We start from the raw sequence: 23,687 nt of genomic DNA, 5'->3' as shown, positions 1-23,687 counted from the left end.
ACCTTCTGTCACCTTGTCTTCTATGGTGGCTTTATGCAGCTGTTGAGCCAGTGTCTACGTCCAGTGTGTGATTGCCCGTAACGTGTCTTTTTCAGCAATACAGCCAGTATTCTCTTGTGGTGAGAGGCTCAGACCGTGACGGTGGGGCAGACGGCATGTCTGCCGAATGCGAGTGCAGCATCAGCATCCTGGATGTCAATGACAACATTCCGTACTTGGAGCAGTCATCTGTAAGCAATCCTTCTTAAGGATCAGACTCCACGACTTCACATTCGCCACACCCCAGTTCTTACAGGAACTCACTTGGTTTTCAGGTTCACTTGCTAGATTTGCTCTCTAGAGCACCAGCGGAGACACACACTTTCTGTTGAATTGTTTCTTCAGTGGGCAAGTGGACTTGAACTAAGTATGCAGTTACACGCAGGGATGTCGTTAGCTATAAATAGTGAGCTTGGCGCAGACGGCTTGGTCCACGGATCTCACCCGTGCTTTGTTCTGATATTTTGCCTCTTGTTCCAGTATGACATCCAAATTGAAGAAAACGCACTGCACTCCAATCTACAGCAGTTCAGAGTCATTGATTTGGACGAAGAATACTCGGACAACTGGAAGGCAGTCATTTTCTTTGTCACTGGGAATGAGGGAAATTGGTTTGAAATAGAAATGAATGAAAGAACAAATGTAGGAATTCTGAAGGTTGTCAAGGTATGGCATGATTACCCTAAACCATTTGTTTTGCTGGTCTTTTTCTATTTCATAACATCAAGTTAAAATGATATTAGCATTTCATAAATGAGTCTATGAAATAAAAAAAATCACCGAGCTTTAAAATTATGCAAAGTACAAGTAATTTTAATATGAATGTATATGCTTATACAATCTCAGGAAAACAAGCATTAAAGATTTGAAACTCTTTTTACGCATGCAATTCTTTCCAAAGATCAGGTCTGGGAAAAGCATTTCTATATAAGAGGGTTTCAAATTTTTGTTTACATTTATTTAAAGATTTACTTCATCACTTTGAATTGCATGTGTGTGTTTCTGTATCTGTGTAAGGGCATGTGCACGTGGATGTAGTGCCCTCGGAAACCAGAGGTACCAGATCCCCTCAAGCCAAAGTTTTGTGTGGTTCTTAGCTGCTCAGTGTCTGCCCTGGGATCTGAGCTCTGGTCCTCTTCGAGAGCATTATGTGCTCTAAACCACTAAACCATTTCTCCAGCTTCAAAGTCAGTAATTAAATAATATTTTTAAAACCGGATTTTTAAATGTGCCCATGCCAACGTTGAGATGCTAATATCATGCTTTAGGAATATTTATCATAAAAATTAAGAGTTGATTCCCTCCCCCAGGATGATAAAATTAAATCATTGTGATTCTGCCAGTGTGGTTCTATGGGATTAAACTGTGACAATCATAGAATTATAGAACCCTCATATTCTCATTTCACCATGGCTGTTGGCCAGGCTTATTTTAGTTCTCCTATGTATCAACTACTCACCACATTTACATTCAGTAAGCTATCCTGGGCCAATGTAAGGTGAAATCTGACTCAGGAGAAGCTGAGAGTGAAGAGTTCAACCTCTTTAAGTCTTCAGTAATTGTTGACAGTTGTATGTGACGCTCACCGTGAATCATTCGGGATACAACACAGTCCCTCTTCATCTACCTCTTACTTTCCTACCTCCATAGGGGTGTGGGGTGGGCTCCATTCCCTGAGAATTCTGCCTCTTAGTGTAGGCCCAGGGTTCCCCCAGCTCCTTCACTCCTGGTCTCTCCAGACTTACGTTCAATCCAACTTGAGTCTGCCTTTCAGAGTAACCTTATGAAGCAGAGTTCCAACAGACTCGGTCCCTTAGGGAAGTGTGGTCTTAGGACTCCCATGTCTCTTAAATTTTTATTCACCGAAACTGTTGCTTCCATTTGCTTGAAACGGGTTCCAGACGCTTCTGATCAGCTCCTCCAGCACCCCTTGAAAATTAGGTTATACTAAATCTATATTGTGACAAAGAAATGGAGGCTCAGAAACCATGCAACCTGTCCTAACTTTTACTGCTAGTAAATGACACAGTCATTTAAACCTAGGTGTCCTTATCTATTAAATTCATTTTTTTCTGGTACTATCTAAAATTGAATGCTAGGGAAATGAATTCTGAATCTATTCACTTTCAATTTAATGTTACTCTTAAAATTACTCAACTTATCTGTTCTTAATATCTCTACCTAAAAACTAGGATGCTTTTCCCTGATATGATAGCATACATCAAATCCTTTACTATGATTATAGAAAAGTAATATGATAACTACTTTATTATGATTACGGAAAAGTAATAACCGCACACACTTATATATGTTATAATTGGTGTTTAAAGTTTCAAATAAAACTAATTCTAAATCCCAGAATTTTAGATGATCAGGAGAGCTCAGTGTATGAATATTTTATTTAAGATATTCATAAAGATTCAGAAAAGATATATTTGGTACATGAGGAATACATCAGCCATCTAGTAAATTCTATGAAGCATGGATTTGGATATTGACTTGTATAAGAAAACTTACTACTTGATTATCTTATAGTATGAAATAATTTTAGAACATATTGAAGAAAAGCATATATGTATGCATTTATGTATAACATTGACATTCAAAATGTCACACTGAGGTGAGTATTTTAAATAGTTCTTCAGGGATAAAACGAGTTAAGTCTCTAATATATTTGACTCATGTTTTGTTATTAAAAGAGTTACTGTGTCAGAAACATGAAATGTCAGCTAACAAATTGTCTTTGCACTGCAAATGTATTAAGTGAATCATATTTTGAATTTAAGTAATTAACTGGTTTGGTGAGCAATTGGAGCTCATGACCCATGCTTTCAACCTTTTCAACAAAAGATCCAGGACAACTAGATTTCCCCCCTTCCTATGCTTGCATGTGTCTACCTTGAACTTAATACCCAGCAAGTAAGACTAGACTGGGTAATCACGTGAATTTGAGTTCAAACACATAATTCAAACAGTAACATAACAAATGTCTTTGAGTTGTCTCAAAGGATTTCTCTGTCCTCTGAGTGGTTTTCTTACAGCATAACTAATTCTCTCTGTGTTTTCTAGCCCCTAGATTATGAAGCCATGCAGAAACTACAGCTTAGTATTGGTGTTCGAAATGTAGCTGAATTCCACCAGTCAATTATTTCTCAATATAGACTCACAGTGACTATGATCACTGTGAAGGTATTGAATGTCATCGAGGGCTCCGTGTTCCGACCAGGTTCAAAGACATTTGTGGTAAACAGTAGAATGGACGCAAATTATAGAGTGGGGGAGTTCACAGCTACAGACCTGGACACGGGTACGACCTCCACCAATGTTAGGTAAGAATGGCATTGTCTAACTAAAATGTTAACCTTAGGGGATCATGAGAACGGAGAGGGAAAGAATGAAAGAAAGAACTGTTTGGGGAAAGGGAGGGAAGCAGCCAGGAGGGCAGGCAGTTTGAGGTGGGTGGGAGGGTAGGAGATTGACTGAGCACAAAGTGTATCTGACAAAGTATGTTTCCAGACACACTTGAAGAGGCACAAGAAACCCATTATTTTGTATACTAACCTTTCAAATGTAATTTTACAATGCCATGATTTGAAAGAGAGCTTTGATTTTTGCTGTATTCTTTTAAATACAGATACGTAATGGGAAACAACCCAGAGGGCCTGCTGGCTATTGACTCAAGAACAGGCATAATAACTTTAAGAAACAGAGTTACCATGGAACAATACCAAAGGCTTAATAAGAGATATGAAGGAACAATTCTATCAATAGATGGTAAGAAATCAATTTAACTTCCAGAGGAAGCCAAGTATAAAATTGTTAGACAATTTAAAAATTCTTATTGTAAAAAGAAAACCTCTTTTCTGGATCCCTGTGAGGAGAAGGGGAAGGGGCAACATGGGAAAGGATTTGTAAGGGTAGAGCAGGGAAGAAGGAGCTGTGATCAGAATACAAGTGAATTTGAAAAGCCCCTTTTCAATAGAAGTGGTCCCGTTGAGCTGAGCACTGGATATTCAAACTGACCTGTCTCATCATTTACTGCTTATTGGATCCTAGAGAAGCCACCTCACCCATCTACACTCCAGTCTTCTGCACAAGGGGGAAATAACAATATATGCTGATAAATGTTTTTTTAAAAAGGAAAGAAAATAGCGAGACATGTTAAAATAGCATGAGCATCATTAAATGACCTTTAAGGTCAGATAACCAGACTTCGAACCATGTCTGCTGCACATCTCCAGGGATTTCATTTCCTTTATTCACAGAGTATTTACTGAGTCTTAACTAAATAATGCTAGTCATCCTGCTAGGCTCTAGGGCTCTGTCAGTGAGAGTAAGACTCATATCTATAGAATAGCACAAAACAAACTCAGCTCGTTTCTTTATTCCTATCTGATAATCCCAGTAACAATGATCATTGGGGAAACACTAAATATGGAGGGCTGAACAGAGATGATAACACCTGTGTCCTTACCAGTTCTATTGAAAGCAGGTAACTAAGGACGGAAACTATAGCCCATTCGCTATAAAATCACGTACCCAACAGAAACTATGTTAATTAAAGGTGTACTATGGCATGAAAAAGTGCACACAATTTAAAGTAAAATCTCAAGTCCCACTGGAAGTAGAATGAACCATAAGATTGTATAAATGTATCAATGTATAACACAGCCCTTATCACTAAGGGCAACTGGTATTGAAGGAATCTAGAAGGGTATCTATTAGGTACTGATGCTATGGGTTAGCTTCTGGTTTTGTTTCACATCTTTCTGTACTTTGACACTTTTCAACCTAGATAGACTATGTAACTGGCAACACTATAAACTATCCAGTAAACAGTTTTGTCAGTAATAATGTTAAGGTTGGTTATAATACTACAATCCCTGATTGGCTTAAAAACTGAGTAGAAGGGCAAAGGAGGTAGATGAATCGGTGAAGCAATTGCTTTCCAAGGATGGGAGTCTCTAGAACCCCCACAAGCTGCTGGGCACGGTGGACACTTGTAATCTGTTAATTGCTAGGCTATGTGTAGACAGTAGTTTCTTCCACTGTGAACCTTGTTACAGATTCCCTTCAGAGGACCTGCACTGGAACAATCATCATTGAACTTGATGGCACTGGCTGGGAAACAGGTGGTGGTGGCGGTGGCAGTAGTGGTGGCGGTGGCGGTGGCGGTAGCGGTGGTGGTGGTGGCAGTGACGGTGGCGGTGGCGGTGGCAGCGGTGGTGGTGGTGACGGCGGTGGTGGTGGCGGCGGTGGAGATGGTGGTGGCCAAGTGACTAATGGATATAAAGACACTTCCACTGAGGAACCGCAACGCAGCACATTACCAAGGGATATTGACAATACTGACACTTTCCAAGCCTACGAAGACAACGTTCACTTTGGTCCTGCCGGCATCGGTCTGCTCATCATGGGGTTCCTAGTCTTAGGATGTAAGTATTCCAGTATTTCTTTTGACATGCGTCTCCCAAAAGATACAGCGAAAGAAATCAAACCGTTTAGGTGTTCAACTTAACAGTGTATGTCTTGCAAGGATTACCTAACCGGTTGTTCTGAGTTTTGCTCTTGTTCTTGCTTACTTCACAACACCACTAGGGGAGGAAAGGTCCCACGAGTGAAGGCTATGCTACATCTGGGGCCACTACAGTAGCCTTAGTCGTGGACAGAAACAGAAATATAGAGTCCAGTGGATGTTCCGGGTGGAATTTAATATTGCCCTAAATTACGACAGAAACTGGAATGGAATGGGGGGGGTAATATCTTGAAGCCTACACACTGTCGTTAAGTTAATATAAACATTGACAGTTGCAGCTGAGCGTGGCGGCACACGCCTACCATCCAAGCAGTTGGGAGGTTGCCATTTTCAAATATAGAATCATAAAGTATTGGTGGTAAAGCAAGCTTCACCTAATTAAATAATTAACCACAAAATGTACATTGAAAGAACTCACGCAAAATTTTAAAATATTTTTTCTACCTTCATTTCTTTCTGTTTAAATATATTTATTTTTATTTTATGTGTATACGGGTTTTTTTGCCTACATAAATGTAAACAAAAGCACGTGGGCCTGGCCCACGAATTCCTTGGAACTGTAGCTATGGATGGCTGAGAGCCGCTTTGCAGATGCTGGGGACAGACTCTCAACCCCTGAGACCGTGCTTAGCCACCTGGCCAGCCCCTCCTCGTCTGTCTTAATGAGTGACTAACTACTTCTTCGCTAGGTTTTCTCTGACTTTAAGGAACTCACCTCTGGGAACATTTCCTCAACACAGATCCATATAAACCACAAAGAAATTTGGGCACAGGGAGAACACAGTTTAAAATGGAGCACTTTCTCTAGAATTTGAAATACACTTCAAAAAGAAGTGTTAACTAACAGGAATTCATCCATGTTGGCTCATAACAAACGGAAAGAAGAACCGGGGAAAGTCCTATGAGAAAAATAATGAGTTTGAAATGGAGTCTTTTCATCAAATTAAACCAAAAGATGCCCGAGTGCTAGCAAACGTGTGGACTACATGAGAACAGAGACAGTCCTCTACGTTTTGTAGTCAATTCTTTGCTTTACTAAAGCAAACTAAACGCCAAAGAGCTGCTGATAATCGCCATAAACAACAGCTAACTTTCAGTTTAGGTCTCCCTGATATCAATGTCCACAATCGGATAGCGTGGCTAATAACGGTTTTCAGTGTTGTATACAAGCCTTTGGGTCAATAGCTTTACATTTCATTCCTTCTCTCCACCTTACGGATTTCCCAAAAACAGCAAAGCCAGTCGGGTTCTTTGCCTTTTCTTTTTTCTGTCTCCCCCACCCCCCGCCCGCCCCACCTTCTCTGCTTTAGTTTTTCCTTCAATTAATACACATCCTTTTTTTTTCTATCTTTTCATTCAGAATTATCTAGCAAGATCCTATGACAATAGTAAATAAATGAAAAACTCAAACAGAAAGAAAAAGACATTGCTAAAGCATGAATGCCTTTACGTGAGAATATGTCCGAAGACAGATGTCTCTGTAGGGGAAAATAATAACCTTCCTAAGAATAACTGACAATTGAGTGAGATTTTCCCTTGAAATAGAGAAGGAGACTGGGTGCAAATGGGAAAGTAAATGCAGTGCGAAGGATCAAAGCTGATACCTGTCTTTAGTCTCTGCCCTTTCTTGAGTGATGATGGGGGGGAAAATCACCTATTTTAATTGTATGATTGTACATATGATCTCAATACTATAAAGCAAATTAAAATTCACGGCAGTCTAGGGTTTCCAAGTTCATGGTTATTTGGGGATCCAGCCACATTAATATTCATTGTTCCGGTAATAGCGATTTTGAATTCAGACAACTCAGGAATCTCATTTGACCATTGAAAATCAGAGTGTTTTCTTTCAACATGGCGCACCGCTGACCCCTTACCTCTCTCTCCTTCAGTGGTCCCATTCTTGTTGATCTGCTGTGATTGTGGAGGAGCCCCTGGTGGTGGAGCTGGATTCGAACCTGTTCCAGAATGTTCTGATGGAGCAATTCACACATGGGCCGTAGAAGGGCCACAGCCTGAACCCCATGATGTAAGTGCTAAGTCTAAGAATGAGATTTCAACAAAATCCCATCTCCGGGCGTGCCCTACCGTGATAGAAATTATTTATTCTACACTATTCGCGGTTCTTGGGCACCTAGTGAAGAAAGAAAGAGGATTCAAATGTACCTCAAAATGCAATAGAGGTCACCAGGCAAGGCTTAAAAATGAGATTCGATTTTTACCTAGAATTCAAAATCATCCTAAATAGTCTCCTTTTAGGAATTCTGTGATAATTTCAGAATAAAAATAGACAAGTAGAGGAAGAAAAGACTCATTAAATGAGAAAACGTTGTCTCTTGTCTTCTAGGGTATAACCACCATCTGTGTGCCACAAATGCCACCTGGTAATGCCAATATTATAGAATGTATTGACAACTCAGGTAAGAAAAAGACCACTTTCCAGCAACTCAAGGGACTAAGATGGGATTTGTTTTCTCTGGTTGGGCATCTTACTGCTTAGGGTTTTTGTTTTCCTGGGTTTGGGGAAGGGTTGTCCGGGAGGGGTTGGTCTTTAAATGCGTTTTTATAATGTGTTTCCTTTTCCAATGACACATTTGTAAATGAAACGAATGGTAAAGGAAAGCCTACGTTATTGATCTGGCATGCTAGATATTTTAATTTTGGTTGTCAGCCTATCTGTCCTTTAACAGCTGAGCCATCTCTCTGGCCCACATGCTATATATTTTAAAATCTCCCTTGATCATCAGAAAGATGATGTAATCAGGTTCTCTATAAATGGGAGTACCAAAATACCATCATGAATAATCTAACAGATGAAGTACTGTATATGTGCATGTGTGTGTGTGTGTGTGCATGCGTGTATGAATGTGAGTGTTTGTGTGTAGAGAATCTTATCCCACAGTTTGTTCGATCAGTGTTTTTAACATTAGCAACACATTTTACAGAGAAAAGTATGTCCTTTCTTAGCATAAGTATAACCATTGCCCTTTAAAACATTTGTTTAAATTCTTAAGCTGAAAGCAAATAGACAAAACACTTTCAAAACCTCTCAAAGCTAAGGTTGTACACACACGGGGGAGTTTCTCTTTGCTTAATCTTAAGACAAGGTATCTACAATTATCTTGAACCAAATATCTAAACTAACTCTCAAGCAGAAGCCGGGAAGCTACTGCTGTAATAAAAAAAGAAATGAAAATAAATTATTCTTCTGTCAGTAGAAACAGTCTTACTGTTTTACTTTTTAAAAAGTAAACGTTACTTATTTTCTGTTTTCTCTTAGTCTTTTTAGCCATTGCTTCTTTTTTTTAATTATTTGCTTTTTATTTTGTGTGTATGAGTGTTTGTCTCCTTGTATATCTGTGCACAATGTGTGTGTGTGTGTGTGTGTGTGTGTGTGTGTGTGTGTGTGTTGCCCTTGGAGGCCATAAGAGAGCATCAGATGATCTGGAGCTGTAGTTACGCACAGTCATAAGCTGTTATGTGGATGCTGGGAGCTGAACCCATGTTCTCTGCAAGAACAGCAAGCACTTTAACCACTGAGCCATCCAGCCCCGACAGCATTACTTCTCTACTTTAAAGAGTCTAAAAATGCACCAGACATAGAAATGTTTCTATCTTGTAGAATTGCATTCAATAATCTGTCTTTCTTTTGTGCAACAGATCACTGTTCCCATTTTTCTTCCTGATGTGCCTATGCTTGTTAGTGGTGCCAATATTTCCCCATGCAGAAAACAGAAATTCACTGAGTCACATCCCACCACCCCACCCTACCACCCCTTCTGCTGTTGGTTCCTGAGACCCGTCAGCTCATCAAACCACCAATATTATCTATGCATCGATTCTCTCCTTAAGTCTATGAAGTTTCACACAAACCCTAAAGTAGCATCAAGGGCATCAGACTCAAATTAGAGTGCTGTGCCATGCGCACTTGCCCTCCTGTGAACCCTGCTTCTGTTCACCACATTTAAATTCATTACCTTTTTATTTCACTACCTCAGCATCTTGCATGCTCCTCCTTGCCCCCTTTCATAGCCAAGTACACCCAAGATAAATCCAGCAACCTTTTTTTCTCATCGTAGCTATGGCCTCTGTCTGAAATTCAGTGGCTCCTATGCCTTCTACAGGACACCACGGGCATCCGGCAACACATCAGAAGTATGCTGATACTATTATTTAATTTTTAGAATTGGAGCTACCTGACTCAGTTTGAGATCCAACTATTCAGCCCACAGATTTTTATTATCTCTCTGCACTTTTTTGGCACATCATATAGAAAAGTCTTTTAGCAGATGATTAAAATTATCGCGATGGTTAATATTACTTTGTCTATTAACACAAGTTTGAAATTAACACTTTCATGATCCCTCCTCTGTGCATCATATCCATCTCTTCTCTGCTCACAATGCATACTTAAGTCAAAAAATTTATACATGATAATTTAGCTTAACCACACTAGAAAAAAATTAAATTTGATGGGTTCACTGTTTGTAGGAGTTTATACAAATGAATATTGTGGCAGAGAAATGCAAGATCTGGGAGGAGGAGAAAGAACTACAGGATTTGAACTGGTGGATGGAGTTAAAACATCAGCTGCACCTGAGATATGCCAAGAATACTCAGGAACATTAAGAAGAAATTCAATGAGAGAATGTAGAGATGGGGGCCTCAATATGAATTTCATGGAAAGTTACTTCTGCCAGGTAAGGCTTTTAGCACATGCTTTTCTCTACATCCACCTCATGCGGCAGTCTCACCAGTTCCCAAGGGCCTGGCCAGTGGTCTCCTCTTCATGCTCAACTGTCCTTGTCTGTTGGTCAATATGTTTGAGGCTCTGCCCTGAGCATTTTACTCTCCCGGTTAAACACTGCCAACGGCTCTATTTTGTTTGTAATTTGAAGTCCAAATTTTATGATTCAGGCGCCACCACCTTAACAGCTCCATCTTCCCCTCAGCACCAGCCTGCTTGCCTCACCCACAGGAGACGGCTCGCCTCAGGCCTCTGGTTGTTTTGATCCACTCTGAAATGTTGAGTTGTGATTTGTTTGTTTGCTTGGTTGTTGTTCCCCATTGCTTCTCCTCTCCCTGCACATTTCTAGGCACCCTTCCAGAGTCAGTTCAAATAGCCCCACCTCTCTGAAGCTTTAGCAGTTAATTCCTTCATTCGGAATAGAAACAAGCTTATCCCATACTTCATTATATTGTTTTTCAAACACAGTTCATACATTTTATCATTGCTAGGAATGTGTTAGGTTTTCGTATTAATTATGAATTATGTTTTCATTTTAATTTCAAACACATAAATTCTTTACATGACACTGACAAGTGAAAAACCTGAATACAGAATCAAATTGTTCCGTCTTGCCAAAAAAAAAAAAAAAATCAAAACCCCAACCAACTTGCCTCAATGAAAGAAAATACAATGTTAGTGAACCCACCCGTCAACTCTAAATTTCCCTTTCAGAGCAAAAATAGTTCCTCCCATCAGCTCTTTTGTTCACATTACTTTTATTTCCCTCCTAAATTATGATAAGATAGATTGTGTATGGATTTTCATATATGATTTTGTGTTCAAAGTGCACTATTTTAAGCAAGTTCACCTAGTTTAAAGAGCGACATGTATTAGAACTATAACTAAAATAACTTCGAACTGAACTCTTTCAAGCATCTGTGAAATAACTTTTAAAGCAATTCTAGTAAATATCAAAATTTAGAAACATTCATCTAATCATAAAAAGGACCTTGTTACTCTTTGTTTAATGTTCTTTGTTCTGTACAAATTAGAAGGCCTATGCGTACGCAGATGAAGATGAAGGACGTCCTTCCAATGACTGTTTGCTCATCTATGACATCGAAGGCGCGGGCTCCCCTGCAGGCTCTGTGGGCTGCTGCAGTTTCATCGGAGAAGATCTAGATGAAAGCTTCCTGGATACCTTGGGGCCCAAGTTTAAGAAGTTGGCCGATATCAGCCTAGGAAAAGAAATAGACTCATACCCAGATCCCGATCCTTCTTGGCCTCCTCAGAGCACTGAACTGATTTGCCCCCAGCGTACAGAGCCCCTTGCTAGTGGACACCCACCCATCTCCCCACATTTTGGCACTACCACAGTAATTTCTGAGAACACCTACCCCTCTGGCCCTGGCGTACAGCATCCTATGCAAATTCCTGATCCTCTGGGCTATGGTAATGTCACTGTGAGGGAGTCCTATACCACCTCTGGCACTCTGAAACCCTCTGTCCACTTTCATGATAACCGACAGGCTTCAAATGTGGTGGTGACAGAGAGGGTGGTGGGCCCCATCTCTGGTGCTGATTTGCATGGGATGTTAGAGATACCCGACTTGAGAGATGGATCAAATGTTATAGTGACAGAAAGGGTAATAGCACCAGGCTCAAGTCTACCCACCTCCCTAACCATTCCTAACCCTCTAGAGACCTCAAATGTAGTTGTGACAGAAAGAGTGATCCAACCAACTTCTGGCATGATCGGCAACCTGAGCATGCCCCCTGAGTTATCAAGTGCCCACAACGTGATTGTGACAGAGAGAGTGGTTTCTGGTGCCGGTGTAAGTGGAGTTACAGGCACCGCTGGGATAGGTGGGGTTGGAGGCATAGGCACCATGGGTGCTGGTGGAGTAGGTGATGGTGGCACCGGGATGAGCATGGGAGGGACAGCCACCATTGGCCACATGAGGAGTTCCTCTGACCATCACTTTAGCCAGGCAGTTGGATCTGCCTCCCCTAGCATGGCTCGAAGTCGAATCACAAAGTACAGTACAGTGCAATATACCAAGTAGTCATGATCCCAGAATACAGTTCACCACCATCTCTGTGATTTACATCCAACTCCTGCCCTCCAAATCTAAGAGTGCAATTTACGATGCAGAGCAGGCTATAAGGAGACTGTGGAGTAAGGAAGAACCACAGTGACAGTAACACACGGAAACATCACCATGGAGAAGAGTGCTCCCTAGCAGTGGTAATTTTTTTCTCATATTAGCACTAAGGAAATAATGACAGTGAACTTGAGGTACAATCTTATCTGTGGCTATGTGATCTACAGGGTTGTCTGTGCTTTTTAATGTGTGCCCTGTAGGGTATCACCAGCATGTTGAATAAATAAAATGTGGCTACATAAACGCACTGGCTTTCAGTGGCGATTGGAAGAATTCTTCTCGCTGTTCAGAAATTAACCAAAACTGTTTCAATGTGTAGCTTGAGCTCACACAGGTGAGGGAAATCTGACATTTCCTTCGCACGTGTCTTGTCTGTTTCACAGGTAATACAAATTAAAAAGCCCTCCCACAGATTCAGGCTAAGGTTAATAGATTTCTAGCTACATGGTTATGTGTATAAGATACCAGTTATTCTTACCGTGGCCACACCTAAGCTGCATTAGATGGAATCCTTTCCAGATTTAGAAGTATGTTCTAGGAGGAAAGCCCATAGACAGGAACAATACAGTGAGTCTCATTTGGCACAAACTGAGCCTGGATCTCAAGATGTGGTTTTAGTTAAGTTTCCTGTGGAGTTGGGGACTTTCCTGGCTCCCATGTGTTTCCTAGGTGTGGCTTGAAGAACAGTGCTTACTGGGTGGAGAAGGGCACCGTAATCATTTTTGCCTATACCACTGTGGTTCAGGGGAAAGTTGTAAATGGCATGGCTGCCCTCACAAGTGTTAATTCTCCTTCCAAGTACAGACAGGACAGTATTATCTCTTCAGTAAGTCATACCCGTTCCTGTGCAGCTCTTTAGTGAATAAACCCATAGTTAAGATAATGTACCTAAGTTGAGCTGTTGGGAAGAAGCTCGCAGTATGGCTAAGCATTGGGGCAATTTTTCAAGGGGATCTGAGCAGGGGGAGGGACTGTTTTTAGAACATGAAAACTGTCTTCAGTGGGAAATGTTAGAAAATAATTGTTTGTTCAGTAAAGGAAAACTATATGATTTAATGTAGTTGAAATTAGTGTCTTCCTTTGAATGACTCTCTGATGTCATTTGGAAGTGATTAACCATGACCCTTTACCAGAAGTGGTGTTACTTTAGGAAAAAGTGATGTAGATACTAGACAAGTCCTTTCCTTATCTAAAATGTGTCATCCACACAACTTGGAAGTTTCTCATTTTGCTTTGTTAATAATCTCTTGGCTTCTAAGCACTCTGACTTAAAGACAGTTTACAAGTTATAGTGTGATATATTTTTCTAGCTTCGAAATTTAGTAAGGTGCTATTTATGATGTGTTGTTTCTGTATGTTTGCCAATTGGTGTTCCCTGGTTTACAACCTCTCGGAAGAATCGAAGCTTTCTAAGAAACAGGTACATTTATTAATGCAGGGTAGTGGAATCTTTTCTTGCTTTCAAATTCACCATTAAAATAGGCTAAAGTAAAATGCTGTGTTTATATGGCATATAAGAATGGGGAAAATACTATCCCTGAGTTGTGAATTGTATACAACTTTTAAAGATATATTCATCACCTTACCATCCATTTCTCAGGATGTCACAGAATCACAGCATCATTGTCCAAATTCCAGACCTAGGAGCAATTGGTTGCTCCAGCAAGAGCTACTTTGTTCTATATGAGTGGATACAGTGGATATTAAAGGCCACAAATGTCAAATTTTAACTGTATAGAACATGTAAAGTTTTGCTAACATGTAGCAAGCCAAAATGCAGAGGCATAAATAAAGTCACTCAAAGGAGTCCTTCTTTTATTGTGCTCGAAAATTTAGGGTAATGCATTGAGGATATGGTTTGGTTTTGATTTTTCGCTTACTGGTTTCTTTTGCTTTTAGAGATAACTCAAAAGGTATTTGTTGAAATATACTTGAAGATGCCTAGGTTTGGAAGTTCGAACAGATAGAAATAATTAATATAGTTTTCCTTCTTTCTTTTTTCATTCATCCATCCAAAGGAAAGTGTACTTTTGCCTTAATGTGCTATAACCTTGCTATATCTTTGCTTAGATGTCTGATGAATCCCAAATACTTTTTTCATTGCCTAACAAGTGGTAATATGACGATCTTTAATAAATGTGATCATCATTCATCAGTTATATAAGACCTGGGAAAATAAAACTTTGAACGAAGAGCTTGTCTTCCTTCTTCCTGGCATAGTTAACTTCTGACCAAACTATTTCTTCCCAGACTGTATGATGTGCCCTGTTTAGTCCTGCATTTTACAGTGCTGTTTAGTAAAAACACATCATCGTATCACTGAAAGGCAGTAGCTCACCAACACCCTTTAGGCAGGATTTTGCTCCTCTCTTACCGTGCTGCAATCTGAACTACGAGTGTTATTCCACAGATATAGGAGAGAGATGAAATCCTTTCACAAATAAATAGCGAAGTTTGTGATTCACAAACCAGGTTGAATCTCAAAGCAACACAAGCAAAGGAAGAAGTAAATACTACCATAAAGTTATTCATATGTGTTTTGAAAATAAAGCAAGGGGTTAGGGATTTAGCTCAGCGGTAGAGCACTTGCCTAGCAAGCGCAAGGCCCTGGGTTCGGTCCCCAGCTCCGAAAAGAAGAAAAAAAAAAAAAAAGAAAATAAAGCAAGATGCAACATCTGGCTTTGTGAAGAGGGAGTCAATGTGTCACAAATGCTTTATTGTTGAGCATGAACCAAATGACACTCAGCTGATTTTGACATATAACTCCCAAAATGTCTGTTGTATGCTGTTTACCTCCATGTACAGTGTAATAGGTGGACAGAATTTTAATCATGCATCTTTAAAAACCACACTTCTATATTGAATGGATGTTTTCAGTTACATTTATTTCTGAATTCAGGCCAAGATTTGGTTGACAACCAATATGCCTTACATAACTTTAATAGAACCTTTAAAACATTATAGTCTCCTTTGGAAAGACATTGGAAATCCAAGTAAATGCTCAAGTCCTTAGCACACTTTCCCATGTGTTTAATAAGCCCCAACCCTTGGGATAGTTCTGGTATTTATAGGATCCACTGCACATAGCTCTCAGGTGTTTATAATGTGGCTTCCACACTACAATCACTAAAACTCAATCTGCCTTCTACCTCCAGATCATTCATTTTGTGTTAGGATGAAGCTTGAGTAGATCAACCTACCATGCACCGAGTACTTTGAAACACTGAGTAATTTATTGTTTGATTCTCCATATTCCCTCCCTTTTAGTTGTATTTGCATACATGCTCTGACTAAAATGTACTTGCCTTAACTTATATTTTTACACAGTTCCCCAAGCACTTTAAATTCTCATAACCACCTTTCGCAGTGTTCAAAGCAAAGGTGATTTCTTTCTACTATAAACGTTTGGGGATGGTTCGGCTGCTAGATCCTTTCTTCATCATCTGTTGACTATTTTAAGACAGTTGGTAATTTCTGAATAGTTGTGTTTCTAACCATAAACTGATTGGCATGCCTCTACTGTCTTTCTAGAATTAAAAGCTTGGAGAGATTTTAGATTAGAAGAAATAATTAAGATTTATTGAATCCAGTTATAATTTTAATTCCATATTCAGGGAGATGACAATTTTGCTGTCACAATATTTACATACGTTTTCATTCTCCTTCTCTTAGCTTCTGCTTATTCTGTGTTACTGGTCAGCCTCCTCTTCCAAATGTCTCCTAGTGACACCACAGAGGAGACATATGGATGAAAATAGTAATAAGGCTTGCCTTTTAAACTTCTTCAGAGACAGTGTTTCCTATTTACAGATGTATTTCTGTAATGAGAACGCTAAAACAGCAATAAAGCAGGAGTTAGGCTTAAACGTGTTGCACATCCTCCCTTCAGCCCCTGGCATTTTCTGGGAACCTCATAAATGAGAGTATTAGCATGGCAGACAGTGAAGGTGCCCTAGATCCTGCATCCCTGTCATCTATACTTTCACCTCAGCAACTGTAAGCCTATGAGGTGGTCCTCAGGAACTACCCCAGGATTTCACTGAAATTCCTTAGCAACCATTTAAGACAATAACTTCATAATCAACCCAAATCCTGCCTAGCACCACTGTAAAAACCATGGTGTAATCTGTCCTCGAGAAGCCCATACCCATCGTCTCTGCTGGGCCTTGTTCTTCCCCTCAGTATCTCTGTCTGGGAACTGGTGTTCTTAAATCTATTAAACGCCATCTTTCAATAAACTTTCTGTTCTGCTTCTCACTGGTTCATGTTCAAGTTGCTTTCTGTGACAAAAATCAATGATCAGGCTTTGCCCAGGATGAGCTCGCTAAGGAGAAAAGGAATCTCAGGATGCTGTGGGTATGAGCAAGGAGCAATGCCTCCAACTTTCCTTTGCCTCTCTGACCTGTGCCATTGGCAAATCTATGGAAGACGTTTTATGTTCAAACCACAGTATCCTGCCCCTGGCCCGACAGACTGGGGGGCACCTCATAATAAAGGATACTTTCGCTGCAATTTCAAGAGTTGCCATAGTCTTTCCTTATCTGTTTAGTTTCAGTTTTTATGTCTTTCACTATACTAATTAAAATAATAATGGGGTTCATTATGATAGATGAGTGTGTGTGTTTCAATCGTATTTAACCCTCCTCCCATTACCCTCTCTAGCCCCAATCCCATCCTCACTAATCTCCTTCTTCTCCTCTACTTCCTTTCTACTGTCTTTTTTTAAAGATTTATTTATTCATTATATATAAGTACACTGTAGCTGTCTTCAGACACACCAGAAGAGGGTATCAGATCCCATGACAGATGGTTGTGAGCCACCATGTGGTTGCTGGGATTTGAACTCAGGACCTCTGGAAGAGCAGTCAGTGCTCTTCACCACTGAGCCATCTCTCCAGCCCTTCCTTTCTACTTTCATGGTGGTGTGAGTGTGAGAGTGTGCTGAGTGTGCATGAGTGTGCTGAGTGTGTGAGAGTGTATGTGTGTGAGTGTGTGTATGTGAATGTGTGTGAGAATGTGTGACTGTGTGTGAGACTGTGTGTGTGAATGAGTGTGTATCCGTGAGTATGTGCATGTGAGAGAGTGTGTGTGTGAGTGTGTATGTATGATTATGTGTGTGCATGTATATGAATAAGTATGAGTGTATATGTGTATGAGTGTGTGAATGTGTGTGTGGGTTTGAATGTATATGTGTGAGTGTGTTTATGTATGAGCATGTGTGTGTGCATGTGTGTGTGTGTGTGTGTGTGTGTGTGTGTGTGTGTGTCCCAGTGTTTTTCATTAGGATTGGCACTATGAGCTTAGGCGAAGTCTGTTTACAGGAGTGTGGGCCCTTTACTGATGACTGTGCAACTGAAGAAATTATCTCTACCCCTCCCATCAATATTAAGTATACATAAATCCTCTTATATTGGGGGGGTGATGGAAGGGACCTCACATGCCCCTCCCCCTTCCATGACAGACTGTTGACAGGCCCAATCTTGTCCAGATCTTGTCACTGTAATTATAGCTGCTATGAGTTCAAGAGTGCAGTGGCTGTCGTGTCTGGAAGTCACTCCCTGCCACCCACTCCTCCTTCTCCTCCATTCTTCCCACCTCTTCTGTGGTGTGATGTTCCCTGAGCCTTGAAGGGAGTGACACAGGTATCCTGCTTATGGCTAAGAATCCAACAGTTCCATTACCAGTCCTTTGACCAGTTTTGAATCTCTGCAGCCACCACTGACCACTACAAAGAGAAGCTTCTCTGACCAAAGCTAACACAGCACTATGCGAACATAGTTACCTAGCATATAATTCCAGGGGTTCATTTTGCCTATTTAGCATAACAAAAGCAGTTTTGCACTAGGTCCTGTGAAGGAGTGTCTTGGGGTCTTCTCTTGAGGACAATCTGTGTACTGTTTCATTTGGCTCAGAAATAGGATATAGATAGCCCTAAGGGGATTTCTCTCTCTGGTGTCAGTGGCACTCATTAAACACTACATGACTCTCTGGGCAGAAGACAAAGACATGGAAGCAAAGAGCAGCAGAGCAGAGCAGCTGAACAGCCATTGAGAAAATTCACCAACGCTTCTTATAGATGCTGGACAGTGCTTCATCTAGATGCTGGGCAATGCCATATATAGATTTTGGGCAAACCCACAATGATGTCAGCACTGGCAGGAGCAGAAACACTCTTCCAAGTTAGATCCTGCAGTGCCTAGCAGTGTTTTTCTGAGCTCTCCATCCAAAAAAGCCATGAGTCTTGGTGTTGCCTCAGCAAAGAATTTTGGGATAAGCCAGAGTAGAGCAGAGGTGGAGTTCAACAGAAGACTTTTCAACAGATTTCAAAATGGGGAGGGGGCTAACAGAAGGAGAAGTGCTCATAAAAGAGTAAGAGATACCATGGAGGTTTCTCAATGGACAGTCAGGATTTAGTAGTATGTGGGGACTTCTCAAGGAAGAGTTGAGGTTCAGTATCTCTAGAGGCACTGATGTTGGTGGCTTTTGAGGTTGCATGTCAAAGGTCTGCTGGGAAACCTTGGTTGCAGGAGGAAATGAAAAAAAAAAAGGTTTTGGAAAATTGTAGAGTATTTCCTGACCAGCATTAGATGTTTTTATAACTGGTGTGGTAAAACCCTAGACTCTGGGGCTGCAAGAGAATTGCCTTTATTATAAACAAAGCTTTAGTCTTATGAGATTCCCAGAAAAATGTCTGAGAAGACCATGAGGACACAGTCCAGGTCAGCCAGGAAAACTTAAATCTCATTGGAAATTGCCTTGAGAAAAAGTTAAGAAGAATAAGAACATTACATTGATCAAAATATATGGAAATGCCAAGTGTGGTGCATGCCTTTAAAGATGCCACTTTCTAGCCATGTACTTGATGGCTGAATTCAAATAAAGCATGAGAGAGCTGGCCCTGCCACTTACCTGCTGGCTGATGGTAAGGGTGAGGGAGGAAGAAATGCCCTCCCCCTCTCCCCTACCACACCTGAGGCAAATAGGAGAGCTGGCCCTGGGGTCATGAGAGTGGAAGAACTGGCCCTGCCTCTTGCTGCCTGTGACATTAGATGTGCTGGCAGGGCAGCGTGGTAGAGCTTGCTCTGCTCGGGAGAGCTGGTGGGCTAACCTAGGCTGAGATGTAGGGTTCTGAGTTGACCCACCCCGACTTCTACCACATTGTTGAGTTACTGGAGTATGAGAAGAGGCTGGCCCTACAGATCCAAAGATGCAGGATCTCCATGACACAGGGCAACAACAGAATATACGAGAGAAGTCCTGGTAGGGATCTGGTATTAATAATATAGCAGAAGCCTCAAACCAGACCAATGGCTTACTGCAATGAAGACCAATGGCTTACTGCATTGAAGACCAATGGCTTACTGCAATGAAGACCAATGGCTTAGTGCAATGAAGACCAATGCCTTACTGCATTGAAGACCAATGGCTTACTGCAATGAAGACCAATGGCTTAGTGCAATGAAGACCAATGGCTTAGTGCAATGAAGACCAATGGCTTAGTGCAATGAGCACATGCAAGGCAAGAATGATGGACAAAAGGGTATGGTATGGGACACACTGTAAAACACTACAACTTCCACACAAGAATTTTTTCTTTTGCAGGGGAGGTTGCAAGGGTAGAAGGTGGATAAGGAGGGACAGGGAGAGAAGTGGGGTTGAGTTGTATCATGTGAAATGCGCAAAGAATCAATAAAAAGTTCAATTTTAAAAAGGAGGGGCTGGAGAGATGGCTCAGGGCTTAAGGGCACTGACAGCTCTTCCAGAGGTCCTGAGTTCAATTCCCAGCAACTACACAGTGGCGTATAACCATCTATAATGGGATCCGATGCCCTCTTTTAGTGTGTCTGAAGACAGCTTATATATATATATGGAAAAAGAAGAGGAAGGTCACTCTTAGCTAATAGTTTCAGAGGTTTCAGGCCATGGTTACCTGCTCCTGTTGCTTGGCTTGTAACCAAGCAGAGCACATGACAGACAGAGTGGTAGAGTCTGCTCACCACACTGTGGTCCAATAACAAAGAGATAGAAATCGACAGGCACCCAGGTATACAGGTGTGCAGGTACTCAGTGCGCCCTCCCAGGCCACTCCCTAGATAAACTAGACCCACTTCCTATAGGCTGTATCACCTGCCAGTCACATCGCCATCTAGGAAATGAGCCTTCAACATACATACTTTTGGAAGATATTTAAAATACAAAATGTAAAAACAATATCTTTAAAACTACCTAAATAATGAGGTAAATTTTATTTTAAAAATAAAACTAAAAAAAAAAAACTTCTAAAGCTTTCCACACGTTCACTGCAATAAAAAAGAAGAAATATTTCCTCTACAATGATATATGTCAAACTATCCTCCATCTTTGCTCTACTCAGGATGGATATGTAATTTTTAGACTGCCCTCTTGGTTCTTAGGGCAAGAAGAGGTCAGCCTTTGCAAAGAAGCTATGAACTTTACGGTTCTCGTGCACAGACAGCATTATTCCACACGACCAGTTAACAGATTTACTCCTGTGTGCAACATCTACAGTTGGAGCTGGGACTTCATTGCCCTCAACAATGAGCTGCTTCCAATACAAAGAAAAGGACAAACGTGAGCCTGGAGGAACCTTTCACAGGGAGAATGCAATTCATGGGAAGCCTGGAGCCTGCCTTCCCTGGGAAGACTGTCCTATGAAGCCTGCAAGCAAGGACAAGGGACAAGATTCTCGGAAGACACATGAAGTGCTTTACGTGTCAGGACAGCCACGAACAGGTTAAAAGCAAAGAAAATCTCAGATAGCAGGCGAAAACTATCAGGAAGGATGCCATGAGTGAGAATAAAAATAAGAAATAAAACCTACATTTAGTTACTTTCATTCAAAGTATGTTAACGTGTAGGAAAACAGCACATCTACGCCTGGTGCCATAGAGCTTAACAAACTTAATAAAGCTTAATAAAATAGGTTAAAGGTTAGACATACTAGAAAGTTGAAAAAAATTACTGCTCAGAGGAGGATCTAACATCTCCGAGCTTTGCTACATAAATAGATCTAATTTAATCTCCCGGAAAATAGAAGAAAATAGAAATTTGTAATTAGGAGTAATTCAGTAACTCGCTCAGAAAAACCGGAGCAGGTGAGGGGCACTGGTGGAACCAGATAAATGTCACATCACCCTGCTGTCACCCTGGCATAGCATACTTAACTGCAGACAAGGATCTAATCTAACAACTGTCAACAGAGTGGAATGCACAATTTAGGACAGGCTTTCAAAATACGAATACATTGTGACAGCAGCACCGCAGACCTAATAATGACAACCAGTGAAGGCATTGGGGACTTTCAGGAAAAGATGGCAGAGCCCACGCATTTAACCCTGCCCGGTTCCAGGAAGCCAAATAAAAATAGGACGCAGAGTAAGAATGGGGAACAATCCCTCCTCTCAAGGAACTCGCCTCTGACCCAATGCACATGCAACACAAAGAAGGTCCCATACATCTTAACGAAGTCTACATTCAAACTAGGAAAAAAGTATGTCCAATTTTTTGTTTGTTTTTCAAGTCAAATTCTTGTCTTTTACATTTTTATTTATATGCTTGTGAGTCTGCGTGGGTATGTATGCACAGTGGGTCCATAGGCCATTGTTTACAGAGGCCAGTAGAGGGCACAAGTACAGTTACAGGAATTGGGGATCTCTAGGTGCGCTACGTGGATGCACACATCCAAACTCCAGCCCTCCTGGTTTCCAGGCGAGCCTTCTTCACTGCTGCACCACCTTTCCAGACCATTCCAGTCTTTTGATAATGTCATCTAAAGATCCTTGAAGCCAGGGGTGTTGGCTCACACCTGCAATCTCAGCACCTGGGAGGTAAAAGCAGGCGATTCCTACAAGTTCAAGGCCAGCCTGGTGTATTTAGCAAGTTTCAAGTCAGCCAAAGCTACATAGTGAGAGCTTGTCTCAAAACAAAAACACAAGCAAAGTTCAAGCTCTAGGGCCCTGAAACTCTAATTTTAAAAAATTAGACATGCACGGAAACCTCACACTGTTTTAAGTAAGTTCACATTTGTAAATTGGACCACATTTGTAGTGACCCTCAGCCGTATGCATCCACTGAGTGTACCTGGTAGTTTCAGTTTGCAGTTGTAATTCAGAATCAATGCCATCTGATTGTCTATCTGCCTCCAAACCAGTACCTTGGAACCTTTGTGAGATTTCACATTGACTGTCAACTTGACAGGTTTTAAAATCACCCAGGAGACAAGCCTCTAGGCATGTGAGGAAAGATTACCTAAGCCACCATAACTATGGGCTTCCCCAGTCTACAGACTGGAATATAAAGGAGTCCAGGACTGAACATGAAGGAGAAAGACAGCTGAGCACAAGTATTCATCTCTCCACTTCTTAATTTTGGACGACATGTAAGAGCCACATCAAGTACCTGTTGCCATGACTTCCTCCCTGTGATAGACAGTGTCCCCTCAACTGTAAGCTGAATTAAACCTTTTATCCCCTCAGCTGCCTCTTGCCAGACATTTTGCTACAGCAATAAGAAAAGTAACTTATATAATCCTAAACCCAAGGTGACAATATCAGGCATGGGACCTTCAAGGAATGATCGACATAGTACATGGCTTCCATGAATGAGATTATTACTCTAATAAAGACAGGCTCAAAGAAGCTCATGGACTCTTCCACCACGAAAGCAAACAGCAAGAAAGTGTCATCTGTAGGACAGAAAATGAGCTTTCAACACACAGAATCTGCCAATGTTGTGGTCTTGGACCTCTAAGCTGTCAGAGATATAAGCAGCAAATCCCTGCTGTGCATGAGCTAAACAGCCTTTGTTTTTAGCAATGTGAATGGGCTGAGACAAGAATATAGTGTTCTCTAAAAGTAATATAATCCCCCATAATATATGAAGCAACTATAAAGCTACCTGATGATGGGAACCTGGTTCCACATCATTGATTAGCATGGGAGGGAAGGTAGAAGGTCAAGCTCCTTAGAGATGCCATTTGTGCTTTCTAAGTCAGTTGTGCGTGTTTATAAATTAGCAGTAATGATATCATCAACGAGATAGAATAAAGGGGAAAGGAAGCAACCCTTTCATATAAAAATAAATGTTAATGGCTAATTCACCCTGCCTCCATTAAAAAGACATTAAATTACATTAGAAAAATGTCCTCACACTAGCAAGATGACTCAGATACTAATTAACCAAGGCTGGGGACCTACGT

General features: G+C 40.9%; 1 protein-coding gene across 3 annotated transcripts in view; it reads left to right on the top strand.

The window, feature by feature from the left end:
• Dsg1 (desmoglein 1) overlaps positions 1-12,716 on the top strand; it is a 29,448-nt gene extending 16,732 nt beyond the window's left edge. Inside the window, exons 7-16 of one of the 3 annotated variants that reach the window (XM_032886048.1) lie at positions 96-230; positions 520-705; positions 3,109-3,368; positions 3,674-3,813; positions 5,106-5,183; positions 5,334-5,474; positions 7,468-7,604; positions 7,923-7,995; positions 10,067-10,275; positions 11,357-12,716. In XM_032886048.1, the coding sequence (XP_032741939.1) occupies positions 96-230; positions 520-705; positions 3,109-3,368; positions 3,674-3,813; positions 5,106-5,183; positions 5,334-5,474; positions 7,468-7,604; positions 7,923-7,995; positions 10,067-10,275; positions 11,357-12,370 (2,373 nt within the window). In that variant the 3' untranslated portion in view covers positions 12,371-12,716. Of the gene's footprint in view, positions 1-95; positions 231-519; positions 706-3,108; positions 3,369-3,673; positions 3,814-5,105; positions 5,223-5,300; positions 5,475-7,467; positions 7,605-7,922; positions 7,996-10,066; positions 10,276-11,356 lie in introns of all 3 variants that reach the window. The other 2 variants (XM_032886046.1, XM_032886045.1) reach the window with 2 other exon arrangements.
• Positions 12,717-23,687: the final 10,971 nt, after the last annotated feature.

This window comes from Rattus rattus, chromosome 15 (genome assembly GCF_011064425.1).
Source record: "Rattus rattus isolate New Zealand chromosome 15, Rrattus_CSIRO_v1, whole genome shotgun sequence".
In the NCBI taxonomy this organism is placed as follows: Eukaryota; Metazoa; Chordata; class Mammalia; order Rodentia; family Muridae; genus Rattus; species Rattus rattus.
Note: the sequence above shows the minus strand (reverse complement) of the source record. Positions and strands in the feature narration are given on the sequence as shown.